General features: G+C 38.6%; 1 protein-coding gene across 1 annotated transcript in view; it reads left to right on the top strand.

The window, feature by feature from the left end:
* The window catches only part of LOC110158187 (inactive dipeptidyl peptidase 10-like), a 71,420-nt gene extending 69,086 nt beyond the window's left edge, over positions 1-2,334 (top strand). Inside the window, exons 26-27 of the mRNA XM_055150268.1 lie at positions 392-465; positions 2,197-2,334. Coding sequence (XP_055006243.1) covers positions 392-465; positions 2,197-2,334 — 212 coding nt within the window. The remainder of the gene's footprint in view (positions 1-391; positions 466-2,196) is intronic.
* Positions 2,335-13,367: the final 11,033 nt, after the last annotated feature.

The following is a 13,367-nucleotide window of genomic DNA, read 5'->3' as shown; positions in this document are numbered from 1 at the left end:
CCCATCCCTAATTTAAGATAAAAACATACAAATAATACATAATAATACTACAGGAATAACATTAGGAACTGCAACAAAAAAATCATTTGTACAGTGAGAAGTGAAGAGGCTTTATTTCACACACACACACACACACACACACACACAGAGGGGTTTGACTGGGTATTGATTCGGCAGTGGCCTCTAAACTTACTGTCGCGTGGTCAAAATAAATCACATTTTCAAGGATCTGTTTGTTTTTTTGTTTTTTTTCTTTTTTCAATTTTCGACTTGCATCTGTCTTTTTTGTTCCAGCAATACCTCCTTCTATTTCCACAACTGTATTTAGAGGAAGTTGTTTTAGAAGATTTTCATTTCATTTTGTGTGTTTTTTGTGTGTGTGTTTTTGCAGCCACTGTTCACTTTCAGCATTCAGCAGAACTGGTCAAGCTGCTCTCTTCTCTCAACGTGAACTACACTCTACAGGTCAGACACAAAGGACAGAATCAGGCTCAAAAATCTTCAGGCAGATGTCCACGGACTGAAAGAAATTGAACCCAAAGATACAATTTCATAAAAGACCTGTCACGATAACAAATTTTGAAGCACGATTTTAAAATTATTAAACGATTATACTGAAACTACTTTATGTCAGTGACACAATAAAAATAAAGCAGGATAATCAGAGGAAAGTATTTTTAAATAGATGTCTCATTAAAAGGCCTGAGCTGCACCAGATAAACAGCAGAATAAACCAATAATTATCAAGAGAAGTAACTTATTGAACCTTGTACAGCTCAAATTATATGATAGTATAACAAAACTAGCCAAAATCTCCCCACTTTTACAAAGAAATTTCATACACAATAAATATTTAGCCTCAAACTATATTGTTCTAGCTTTCGATGCAGCTTTCGATACAGCAATTAAGCTTATTTAGAGTATTTTGTTTCAACATTGGGGTTAACGGTTTTATGCCAGATTTTCAAAAAAATCATAAATAAAATGGTTGCTGTTCCACTTTACAGTTTTAAACGTATCCATCCTTCTTTTGCATGGTTTTGGGACCACCTAAAAACTTTAGGACTATGTACGTAGTAGACTGTGAAATAAAAATGTTTCATTGATACTTTGCAGTGACATCACGCTGGGGGTGTTTTACATGTAGGTGTATTGGCTGACTGTTCATCAGTTACCACGGAGACACAATAAACACAATAGCAAACATAACCAAATATGTTTTAAGATTCTGAAAACTCAAGGAAAAATACAAAATGGATTTAACTTTTCCAGACTGACGGTATCATATATGATAACTGGGAATATGTTTTACGTAACCGCACATAACTTTCCAACTGTAAAAGATAGAAACGTACTTGTTTTTTCCTCGAAAAGCTGACAGTTGTGGCTTTCTGAGCATATCTCCACCATTATCCTACGTCACATGCACTGCGTCATCACATACGGAAAATGAGAGTCCAATAGGAACTTTGTTTTTCGCCAAACACATGTGCTCCATCCATTTTGATTGGCCCAAACTTTGCCAAAGAGTGTAATGAGTCAAAATGGTTGACGCTTTGAGCTCCGGTGTTTGTAACAATTGAAAAAGCCACTCTAAGTGCCATTATTTCTCAAATAAATGGCAAATTACACATCTTGGTCTGTGTAATTGTGCATCTCTTGCTATTTTTATTTGAAAGGTTTATTTCAGTCAAAATGTACAAATCCAAATGTAATATAGACCATGGAAATGCCTGGAAATGAGGTGGCTCTAAGAAAAGAATTAAGAAAATTAAGAAAAAAAATTCAGACGAGGCCAAATGTACTAAAATTGCCCTTAGGTCTGGAAGAGTCAAACAATACATTTTCAGGAGCCTGTTATCAATTCTAGTGTTCATGTCCTGTTTAGGAGTTTGATTAACAACAAAAAAAGAAGTAGCTTGTGACTATAATTTTACTGACGGGGATTTATTTAAAAGCACAAATAATCTCAGCTGTTGTAGTTCCAGCTAAGTCAGTTCTTTCTGGTCAGGTTGTGTCCAAATAAAATTCAGATTTAAGTCTTAACGAAGCCTCAGACAGAGCAGAGCCTACTGTGATGACATCAGCTGTGAACTATCATTGTAATCTCATAAACATTTAAAAGACTATTAATGTACTGTGAGGAATAAAGAGTTATACACAGAATCTGAGTGCACATTTTACCTTTTACCCCAGATTTTTCCAGATGAGGGCCACGACATCGCTTCAATGAAGAGCAGACACTACATGCTGACCTCAGTCGTCAACTTCTTCAGAAACTGCTTCGTTCCCGACCCACAGTTGGCGCCAGAGAGCTCCAAGGAGGACGACTAGAGGCAGAAGCACTTCCTGTGGGCAGACCTGGTGGACGAATCGTGCTGGGTTAAAAACGAACTGTTGTTAAGAGACATTTGCGGGCTAAAGTCTCTGTAGGCATGGAGAAGAGGAGAAGAAGAAGAAAGTGTCTATTATAATGCTATATTCAAATGTCAGGGAATTATCTAATGTCGAATAGTGTATTTTTACATTTTAGAGACTAGTCTGGACCATAGACCAAGTATTATTGAAGTATTATTTTGAAATGAACTATCCATTATTAATATATCCAGGGATGTGAGTGGGCATTGAAGTGTCTCGCCAAATTACGTAATTGTGTTGTGATAATATTAACATTTCAAGCTCCATTTTGGTACTATGGAAAGGGATTGAGGTTCAATACCAATTTCAGTATCACAGAGATCATGAAAGGGTCCATATTACGCTATTTTCTGATCTGTGCTATAATATTTCCTCATCAAAACGTACCTGGAGTTGTGTTTTCTGTAATTTCTTCACTTCCCTCAAACTGAAAACACTCTGTTCCGCCTTGTGATGTCATGTGGTAATACAGGTCCAATGTGTTTTTAAACTTTATACACCTTCACTATAATCTAACTTCTTGGGTTCTTTTTAAAGACAATACAGTAAAGTGTGTTTACCCAGCTGCAAGCCAACTTCTGTCACCGGTGTTGGTGGTGACGTGTTGTATATCAGCTGTTGTTACTTCCTGTAGGCGTGGTCAGCCTGATGGACCTGGCAGGTCGCTCAGACTGACCACGCTTCCTGTCGCCCGGTGTTCTTTGGAGGAGGGTGTCCCAGGTGTGTGAAAGGAGGAACGCGCTGTCATCGCGGTTAATGCTGTCTGTGCCTCGTTTCCTGATTTCAATGACCTCCTTGATCCAGCGTTTGAACTTCAAACGCTGGATCACACTCTTGGGACACCCTCCTCCAGAGAACATCGGGCGACAGGAGGCGTGGTCAGTCTGAGCGACCTGCCAGGTCAATCAGGCTGACCACGCCTACAGAAAGTAACAACAGCTGATATCCGACACAACACCACCAACACCGGTGACAGTTCTGAAGACGGCTTGCAGCTAGCAGCCGAAACATGTCAATAAGGTAAATACACTTTACTGTATTGTCTTTAAAAAGAACCCAAGAAGTTAAAGTATATAAGAAGACAAAATCAACATCTTTGGCTTCACTATAATCATTTGGATAATTTCAGACCAGGAATTGCCAGTCTCTACTGACCTAAAGGTAAAACGTAGCTGTTAACTTGAAGACTATCGGAGCAGAGCATCGAAAACTTTTGGGACACAAGGTGGAACAGAACATTTTGAGCTTTGAAACTGTAGACAGACTAATAATAAAGGGTTACTCAAGCAAGTGTGAATGAAACAAAACACAACTCTGAGTTTTTTGATGAGGTAACAGCCTTATACGTTTATATTACATTTCACGTAATATTAGGGATGTAACAATAACCGAAATATCGCTATATCATATCGTCAGTAGTCTCACAATAATACGGTGAGCTGTCACAATATATCGAATTACAAAATCCTTTGCCTAAATGCATTGTTTTATAGTAGCAATAGCAGTGTTGTGCATGAACGAGTTCAAAAGAACGCGTTCATTGAACACGTTCATTTTTCAGTGAACTTTGAACTGAACGCAACACTTTTGTAAATCAAGAACTTGAACGTGAATTTGTTCAAATTATGTGTGATGAACGACGTACGTCACTGTTGGGGTTCAGTTAAATGTCGGAATTTGACGAGTGACGATCTGCTCGCACTTCACCTCGCGAAACCACAGCCTCGTGTCAACACGAAGGTGACTCCACCGGCAGCTTTAGCGGAACGTACGGGCTCTTGTGTCTCTCAATGTGAAGTCAATCAAACTTGACTGGGCGCGTTTAGCTGCTTGTATTTACCTTCTGTACAGGCTGACCACGGCAAATGCAAGGATTTCAAAAGTACATTTCAAAGCACTAATTAACAGTGTATGTGGATCTGGGCTCTTTCACATGATACACAACTGCCCAGGGAGCACAATGTGCTGATGGTAAATGCACAAATACAGCAATAGATCCATGCTCTCTGTGTATTTTGACGGGGATACGCGCCTACGCTCGTGTAGAGCGTCAAAAAATAGGATGGATCCTATTTTCTGAAATCTACACGCACAGGACGTGCTGCTCCGCGCGTGTTATTTTACTTGGTACATATGTCAGTAACGCGCGTCACAATGCTTTTTTAACCTGGATTGAAATGGTGGGTTTTTCTTTTTTCTTCATACAAATTTGCTAACATCACCGCGATATCAGCAGCGGTGAAACGCTGGAGATACGCCCGCGTAGACCGTGATCCTGAGCGAAAGGACCGACGCACAAGTCCGCGCTCCACCGAACTAAACGCAGCTGACGCCCGATCGCACTCGGGGTTCTCTCAGGGGCGGTCCTAGATTCCAAGTTCTAGTCCAGGATTAGTCCTGGTTTGGTCCTTGTTCAGTTCTGGTTTAGACCTGGTTTAGTCCTGGTTCAGTTCTGGTTTAGTCCTGGTTCAGTCCTGGTTTAGACCTGGTTTAGACCTGGTTCAGTTCTGGTTTAGACCTGGTTCAATTCTGGTTCAGTCCTGGTTTAGTCTTGGTTTATTCCTGGTTTAGACCTGGTTCAGTCCTGGTTCAGTTCTGGTTTAGACCTGGTTCAATTCTGGTTCAGTCCTGGTTTAGTCTTGGTTTATTCCTGGTTTAGACCTGGTTCAGTCCTGGTTCAGTTCTTTTTTAGTCCTGGTTCAGTTCTGGTTTAGACCTGGTTCAGTCCTGATTTAGACCTGGTTTAGTCTAAAATAAATGCAGCCTTTCATTTACAGATCTCACCTAAATATAAAATGAACTGAACTTTGAACTAGTTCATGAAAAGTGTGAACTTGCACAACACTGAGCAATAGCTATTAAACATCAGTAACTACATATCCCATGATTCATTTCAGTGCAGACAACATAAAGAAATATGTTTTTACTTGAATTCTTGTGATTATGACAGTAATAATTCACACCAAAATCTTGTCAAGGTATTTTAAAAGCATCTATCTACAATTACATCAGCCTCTACAAAATATCTCAATAAATATCGTACCGTGAGATGCATATAGTGATAATATCGTACCGAGACTACGTAATATAGAACCTTTAAAAGTACTTGTTTACAGACAATGTAATTTTTTCATGTGGTCTTCAACGAGCTCTGAAATCAAGTCCATTCTAAAACTATTCAGTAAAGGTGACATTTTATACTCTTTTTAACTTTTTAATCAGTACTTCAGTATAAAATATCAATATCTAGTTTCCATACTAATTTGAGTGTCCATTAGTATTGGATAGGGATGTAACAATAATCGAAATACCATGATATCGTATCGTCAAAGTTCTCACAATAATATCGTGGACCATCACATTAAATTGAATTACAAGTCTCTTTGCTTAAATTAAGAGTTATGGTGCAGCAATAACTAAAAAAAGACAGAGGGAACTACATAGACCATGATCCTTTGCTCCGTTTCAGCATAGATTACATGAAGAAATAACAGTTCTAAACACTTTTAAATCTAGATTCTTTGGATTAAGTCTTTTTAAGAAGAAAAAAGTATCATGTTAACAGTTTGGTAGCCTCCACAGAATATCACAATAAATATCATATCGTGAGACTTGGATATCGCTACACCCCTAGTATCGGAGTATTGAATAGTTTGACAGCCTTATTACAGAACAACAGTATGCAATGGATCTGAGTTAAACCACACTCCTTAGTCAAATTCATGAGGTTATCTTGACAAAACAGTCAGGGTGTTCTATGTGTAATGGCAAATGTTCAGGAGTAATCATGGTGACACAGTGCACGCTTTGGCAAACACAGACAGGGACTTGAGGGACTTGTTTAACAGCACTTTGGCATAGTATATTTTCTAGTTAAATTCCAGTTCTAATATGAAATTCAGCAGTAATTGCATGTCTATGGTCCAGACTTATGGTTTAATGAAGTACTGTGAATACTTCTCTTTAGCACTGACCACAGCCACAGCGTTAATCAGGTGCCTTTACCTCATGATCCTCACTATAGGACTACAGTAGCATTTCTGTAGCACTGGACTCATACGCATGGTTAGGTAACATAACACTGTAGCATTAAAGCCACACTGTGTAACTTTTCTAGTGGAGGGTCCGCCACCGGCTTGTCTCCATGAAGAATATCCCACGGTGTGACATTAAACAAATTGATCAAGTGTTTTTAAAGGGACTGTTTGGAATTTTGGACATAGGACCTCATTTCCTAGTGAGCCAGAGTGTTGGAGACATGTGGAGACACTTTTTTTCAAAATATTCCATCCAGTCCTTGTATTTGCAGAGGTCGCTGGTGCTAGGCTCGTGCATGTCAGACTCTCGATGTAAATGTCTGTGTTGATAGAATCATTTTAGAAGTAAAACCAACCTTGCATTTGAAGGTTTTATGTCTGAGCAGCAGCAGCACGTTGTACTTCCTGATAGAAAGCTTGGCAGCTGTGGACTGATATATGAGAAAATAGTCCCTCAACATGTGACGATTCATGCGATGCAAAGTTAGTTTTATTTCAAACATTATTGTAGACATTTACATCAACAGTCGTACAGTCAGACATAATAACAGTTGTGCTTCGGGTGTTTTGTGGAGTGGGTAAGGCTGTTTTTAGTGGCAGGCTAACTATGGCCATTGACATGCACTAGCCTAGCACCAGCGACCTCTGCAAATACAAGGACTGGATGGGATATTTTTTTTAAAAAGTGTCTCCACACGTCTCTAACACTATGGCTCACTAGGAAATGAAGTCCTTGAAAAACATGCATTCTCACAGCAGTGGGCTCACCTTTCTACAGATCTGACCCTCAACTTGGACTTCCGGTATCACCTGCTTGTCTCCAGGGAAGCTGATATGGAGGTTTAATGTCATACTGTGGAACATTCTAGTCAAAGCAATAATATCTCCATGGAGACAAGCAGGTGGCGGACATAACCAGAAAAGTTACACAGTGCACCTTTAGACCAGTTACATGTATATATGTGGTTGTTTTCTCCATATGAACAAATCTATAGGATTTTGACCTTTTAGAGTAGACTTTAGGCTGTTGTCTGCTCCTTATGTGTTACAAGTACACGTTTCTTAAACATGTATCTTATGCCATGTCAACCTTGGACTATGTAAGTTTCTAAGGCAGTAGTAGTTTACAAAATGCATTCTATATTTACAACATGAAATCAAGTTCAAAAGGAGTGAGGGACTTGTTTGTAGCAGTAATGGATCAAATCTGTGCGATAAGGCATACAAATATACCACATTAGAAACCTTCCTGTGGACTGTACAAACATGTAATCCAATGGACATTTAATGATACAATTTGAAGGTTTACAATGTTCTTCTTTAGAGAGAGGATCTACCATCGGCTTGCCATCATGAAGATGTTATTGTTTTGCCCGTAATTCAGCTTAAAGTGCCTATGACAGGTTGGACATTTTACTAAAACATCACTTAAAGGGACTCTTCGGAATTTTGGACATAGGATCTCATTTCCTAGTGAGCCAGAGATTTGCACATGTGTGGAGACACTTTTTTAAAAAAAAATTATCCAGTCCTTGTGTTTCCAGAGGTCACTGGTGCTAAGCTAGTGCATGTCAATGGCCATAGTTAGCCTGCCACTAAAAACAGTCCACACCACAAAGCACCCAAGGCTGTCGATGTGAATGTCTGTTTATGTCAGAAGTAAAACCAACCTTTCATTTGAACAATTTATGCCTTTAAGCAGCAGCAGCGAGTTGGGACTTCCTGATAGAAAGCTTGGCAGATATATGAGAAAATAGTCCCTCAACCTGCAACGATTCATGAGATAAAAGGTTAGTTTTATTTCAGACATTATTCTATCAACACAGATATTTACATTGACAGTCTGGTGTAATAATAGATTTGTTTCGGGTGTTTTGTGGAGTGGGTAAGACTGTTTTTAGCGGCAGGCTAACTATGGCCATTGACATATGCTAGCCTAGCACCAGCGACCTCTGCAAATACAAGGACTGGATGGAATATTTTTAAAAAGTGTCTCCACACGTCTCCAACAGTCTGGCGAACTAGGGAAATGAGGCCCTATGTCCACAATTCCAAACTGTCCCTTTAAGATTATTATATTTGAGATATTACAAAACATTTTACACTTTCTTTCCCAGTCTGGCCATTTTTTAGGTTTCAAATTTTACCTCCTGGTTGGAAATCATTATATCACATTAGTGAATTGCATAACTGTTTCCTAGCAACCGTGATGTAGAAGGCCAAAACCCCTCTAATGTACACAGAGATTTGCCAAATAAAAATATGAAAAAATGTGTTTTGTGAGTATAAATAGTGTGTCTAAATTTGGAACCTTTAGAAACTCCAAAACAGAACTGCTTACTTCCTGTAATTTTCAACACATTTTTCAATTTTTCTTCACAAACTGCTTCTCAGTTGGTGTAAAACTATAACATTATATATATTATACACAAAATTAAGTATAAATTAGAGAATGATCCAAACCTGTCATACGCACTTTAAACATGTGGACAGGTATAGTATGAGAGAGTCTGTGCTATTTTCAAGAGAACATTTAACCCTCATTATTGCATGAGCTTTTCCAGCAGCAGGTCACTAGCTCCGCCCCTATCTGTGGATCCTATCAGCCTGTGTACATAAGCCATAGGGACATGGGATAGGGATATATTTATGACTAATGTTTGTATATGACTAAATAAAGTGTTAAACAGTTTGGTTTGGTTGTGCTTTATTTGTCAAAAAAGGGAAAGGATGCTTACAGAAAAAAACATTTAAATAGTTGGTAGATTATAGTAAGTAAATGGGTAAGAGGAAATCAAATATAATACTTTACAACAACAGAACCAGGGATACATGGTAGGGATGTTTTTGGTAGACCCGGTTTCATATTATTACTAAGAAAAATTGTACCATATTAACCATGTTCTCATCATTTACAATCTTGACTTAGGGTAAATCTTATGAAGCAAATTATGGCAGATTCAGTTTAGTAGCTTTACAGAAAATACACTTAAAAATGATTGCCTTGCTAAATTGTGCTGTAAGTAAGATCCATGGACTGTATATATGGCCTTGTATACCATATTTTTCAGACTATAAGTCACATTTTTTTTCATGGTTTGGATGGTCCTGCGACTTATACGCCTGTGTGACTTATATATTGAAATTTTCACACTCACAGCCACGAGAGGGCGCTCTAGGCTTATGTGTCAATATCTGCTACTCCCATTACTCCTGTACCACTGTCATTTCGCTCTACTTTCTGTGCATGTCTCCTGCAGAAAGAGCCACAGTCCTGTCTGGTATCAAGTCAGTCGATCGCAGTATTACTTTTGTACCACAAAAAAAAATTTACATTTAAACAAACATATAAAGACAACTGAGAAGACTGAACACAAATGCCCCCAAAAAGAAAATCATATTTTGCAGATTACAAGCTGCAAGTAGTGAAATCTGCAGCCACGGTAATTGAGCAGCAAAAAGAAAGTTTGGAGTGAGTGAGAAACTTCTGACACCGGGAGGGGGCAACATGTAACTTTCTTAGGAAGTCATTGGATGGATTGACACAACACGGACTTCAGTGACAACCGAAACCATCCTGTCAGGATTCAGAAAGGCCGGAATAATTCTAACTGGAACTGATGCTGAGTTTGACGGCAGCTACGCAGAAGAGGAAGTGGAGGTCCCAGAGTTGCTCAGATGTGATGCTGAGGATGAAGAATTCAATGGATTTAGTGATTTGGAGTGAGATGGAGAGTTTGGTAAACTTGTTCTGTTCTGTTGTTTATGTTATAGTTTATCTGAAGGACTGTTCATATGTGACGTTAACAGTCTGTTGTTCTCGTTCTATTGTTATTACTAGAACTTACCTCTCAAGATGAAATGTCGGTTACTGGTCTCTGATTTTATAAAATAAATTTCCCCCAAAAAGTGGTACTTATAGTTCGGTGCGTCTTATATGTTTTTTTCTTCTTCATTCATATAAACAGACAGTTAGCCCGCTAGCCACCTCATTCCAAACAGAAAGTGAGCATGGGCACTCTTCCGGCTCCATCGACTCTGGTTCTACTTCACTTTGTATTGAGAAATTGTCGTCCTTCTTTCTATATCTTTTTGGTCTTAAAATGTTCGCATTAACCCACTCTGCATGATCCTGGTGTTTTTATTTCTCTGTTGTGTCCATAAATGAATTCACTTCTATAACGACAAGCCTCGATAAGCTTCATCTGACTGGAGCCGAACTCTGTGGGAGATGTCGCACTCACTTAGTCCACTTCTTTATACAGTCTACGGTAAGACCCAAGTTTATCAAATCTCTGGTGCATCTAAGCGTAAAGAGTGGGCTTGCTCCTAAAAGTTTCACATTAATCAGTGGGGAAATTACCAACAAGTACACGGGTATATTCAAAAAGTTGTAATGCCTAAAGTCAGCAAAGTTAGCTCCACAGCCAGTAAATATTGATAGTTTTATGACTTAATCTTCAACTACTGCTGCTCCTGCAATAATTGATTCATTCACAAAGCCAGTTTTTCAAAATCCTTTTTGACCTCACGGGGCTTTTTGCATGTTGCAGCCATGATAACACGTGGCTGCTAACCTCACTGCACGCACTTGTGAACAGATTTGCTGGTTTGATGGAAAGTGTCCAAATGTTGAGTGGAGCTTATCGTGGTGCTTCAAATCGGACATCATCGGTTCAGTTCTCCAGGAGAGTCAAAAGAGTAAAGTCAAATGCATTCTGACACTACAGACACTACACACACTTTTTCACAGTAGTGCTCCTGTCCAGCAGAGAAGACCCACAGCTTTTTTGTTTGCTTTCTATCATCGTCTCCCTCTTTGTGCACTTGAATCTTGTAGAATTGAGTGCAATTTCTTTTTTTATCAAAACCCATTTCATGATTCCAGGCTACTTTTTAAGTGGTCAGAACTTTAAATCTTTCAACTACAAGAAGTTTTTCTGATGGAGGGTCTGCCATCTGCTTGTCTCCATGGTGATGTCATTGCTTTGCCTGAGATGTTCCACAGTATGGCATTAAACAAATATTTCTTGTATTTATTCAATTACAGGTGCTTTTATTTATCAAAACTACAGTAAAAACATACATTCCTACTGTGAAGAAGCCCAGTTCTCCACAGATCTGACCTTGTGACCTTGTGTCTGGCCTTGTGATGTGGTCTGCGTATCTATAGTTAAATTACTGTATTTTCAGACTATAAGTATAAGACTATAAGTCACACCAGCCAAAAAATGTGTAATGAAGAAGAAAAAACATATATAAGTCGCACCAGACTATGAGTCGCATTTAAGTCGGAAATGTATTTTATGAGACCATGAACCGACATTTCATCTTGAAAGGCAAGTCTAATAACAACAGAACAGGCTCTTAACATCATACATGAACAGTTCTTCAGATAAACTATAACATAAACAACAGAACAGAACAAGTTTACCAAACTCTCCATCTCACTTCAAATCACTAAATCCATTGAATTCTTCATCCTCAGTGTCACTTCTGAGCAACTCCACGACCTCCAGAGGTACACGGAGCGCCACTTCCTCTTCTGTGTAGCTGTCATCAGACCAGCATCAGTTCCAGTTAGAATTATTCCAGCCTTTCTGAATCCCGACAGGACGGTTTCGGTTGTCATTGAAGTCCAGGTTAAGTCGATCTATCCAATGACTTCCAGAAAAGTTGCATGGTGCACCCTCCTGGTTGTCACAAGTTTCTCGCTCACTCCAAACTTTCTTTCTGTTGCTCGATATTTGACCATTTTTGGCTGCATATTTCACTACTTCCAGCTTGTAATCTGCAAAATATGATTTTCTTTTTGGGGGCATTTGTGTTCAGTTCTCAGTTGTTTTTATAAGTTTGTTTAAATTTGTAATTTTCAGTGGTACAGAAGTAATGGTGCGATCAACTGACAGGACAGCGGCTCTTTCTGTAGGAGACATGCGCAGTAGAGACAAGTGACAGTGGTACAGGAGTAACCGTAGTAGCAGATACTGGCACACAAGCCTAGAGCGCCCTTTTGTAGCTGTCATTGTGAAAATTTTAATATATAAGAAGTATAAGTCGCAGGACCATCAAAACCAAGGAAAAAGTGTGACTTATAGTGTCATGATTCATGTTTTGAAGTTGTGTATTTTTGCTTATTTTTGTGTATGTGTAGTGTTGCGTGCCCTTGGTGTTTTATTTTAACATTTGTCTTGCCTGCTTGCAGTTTTGAGTTTTACTTCCTGTATTGATTGTTTTCCCCATCCTGATGTGTTTCACCTCTGTCTGTGTGCATTTATACCCTGTGTTCTCCTCTGCCCTTTGTTGGTCCATTGTCACTGTCAGAGTCAGAGTCTCTTGTCATGGCAGTTTAGTTTGAATTTTGGATTTTTTTATTTTTTTTGTATTTATGGATTTTTATTATTGTTATTAAAGAACTTTTACAGCAGTCCTGCATTTTGGGTCCTCCCTCTGTTTCTATGTGACATATAGTCAGAAAAATACAGTACACCCTTTCTGTCACATTGCTGATGTTGAATTTAAGCTCACAAATACGTAACTCTTGTATAAATGACACAGAAAAGTACTCCAAAGTTGTGTTTTTCCATGTTTTATTATCATCATAATCATCACTAGAGGACAGTCACAATAACCCCAGACCCTACCTGTTCCCCTTCCCCTTTAAAACAGCAACAAAAGAACCGGAACAAGCATTTTACAAAATCCATCCTAAGAAAATCAACAGCTGAAAGGAAAACCAGAAAATAATATAACTCTTCAATATCATCATAATAATTAATAATAATAATAATAATAATACAAGACGTCCAGGTCAAATCAAGCCATCCCCATTGACTAAACTGTCTATGAGATCTGACATCTCAAAAATATAGTTATATATACACTCTGCTGTAATGTTCTGTACAAAATGTG

The sequence above is a fragment of the Boleophthalmus pectinirostris genome, unplaced genomic scaffold, assembly GCF_026225935.1.
Source record: "Boleophthalmus pectinirostris isolate CB_2022bp ecotype Guang Dong unplaced genomic scaffold, ASM2622593v1 HiC_scaffold_1, whole genome shotgun sequence".
Taxonomy (NCBI): Eukaryota; Metazoa; Chordata; class Actinopteri; order Gobiiformes; family Gobiidae; genus Boleophthalmus; species Boleophthalmus pectinirostris.
The sequence above is the reverse complement of the archived record's forward strand: the minus strand, read 5'-3'. Positions and strand labels throughout refer to the sequence as shown.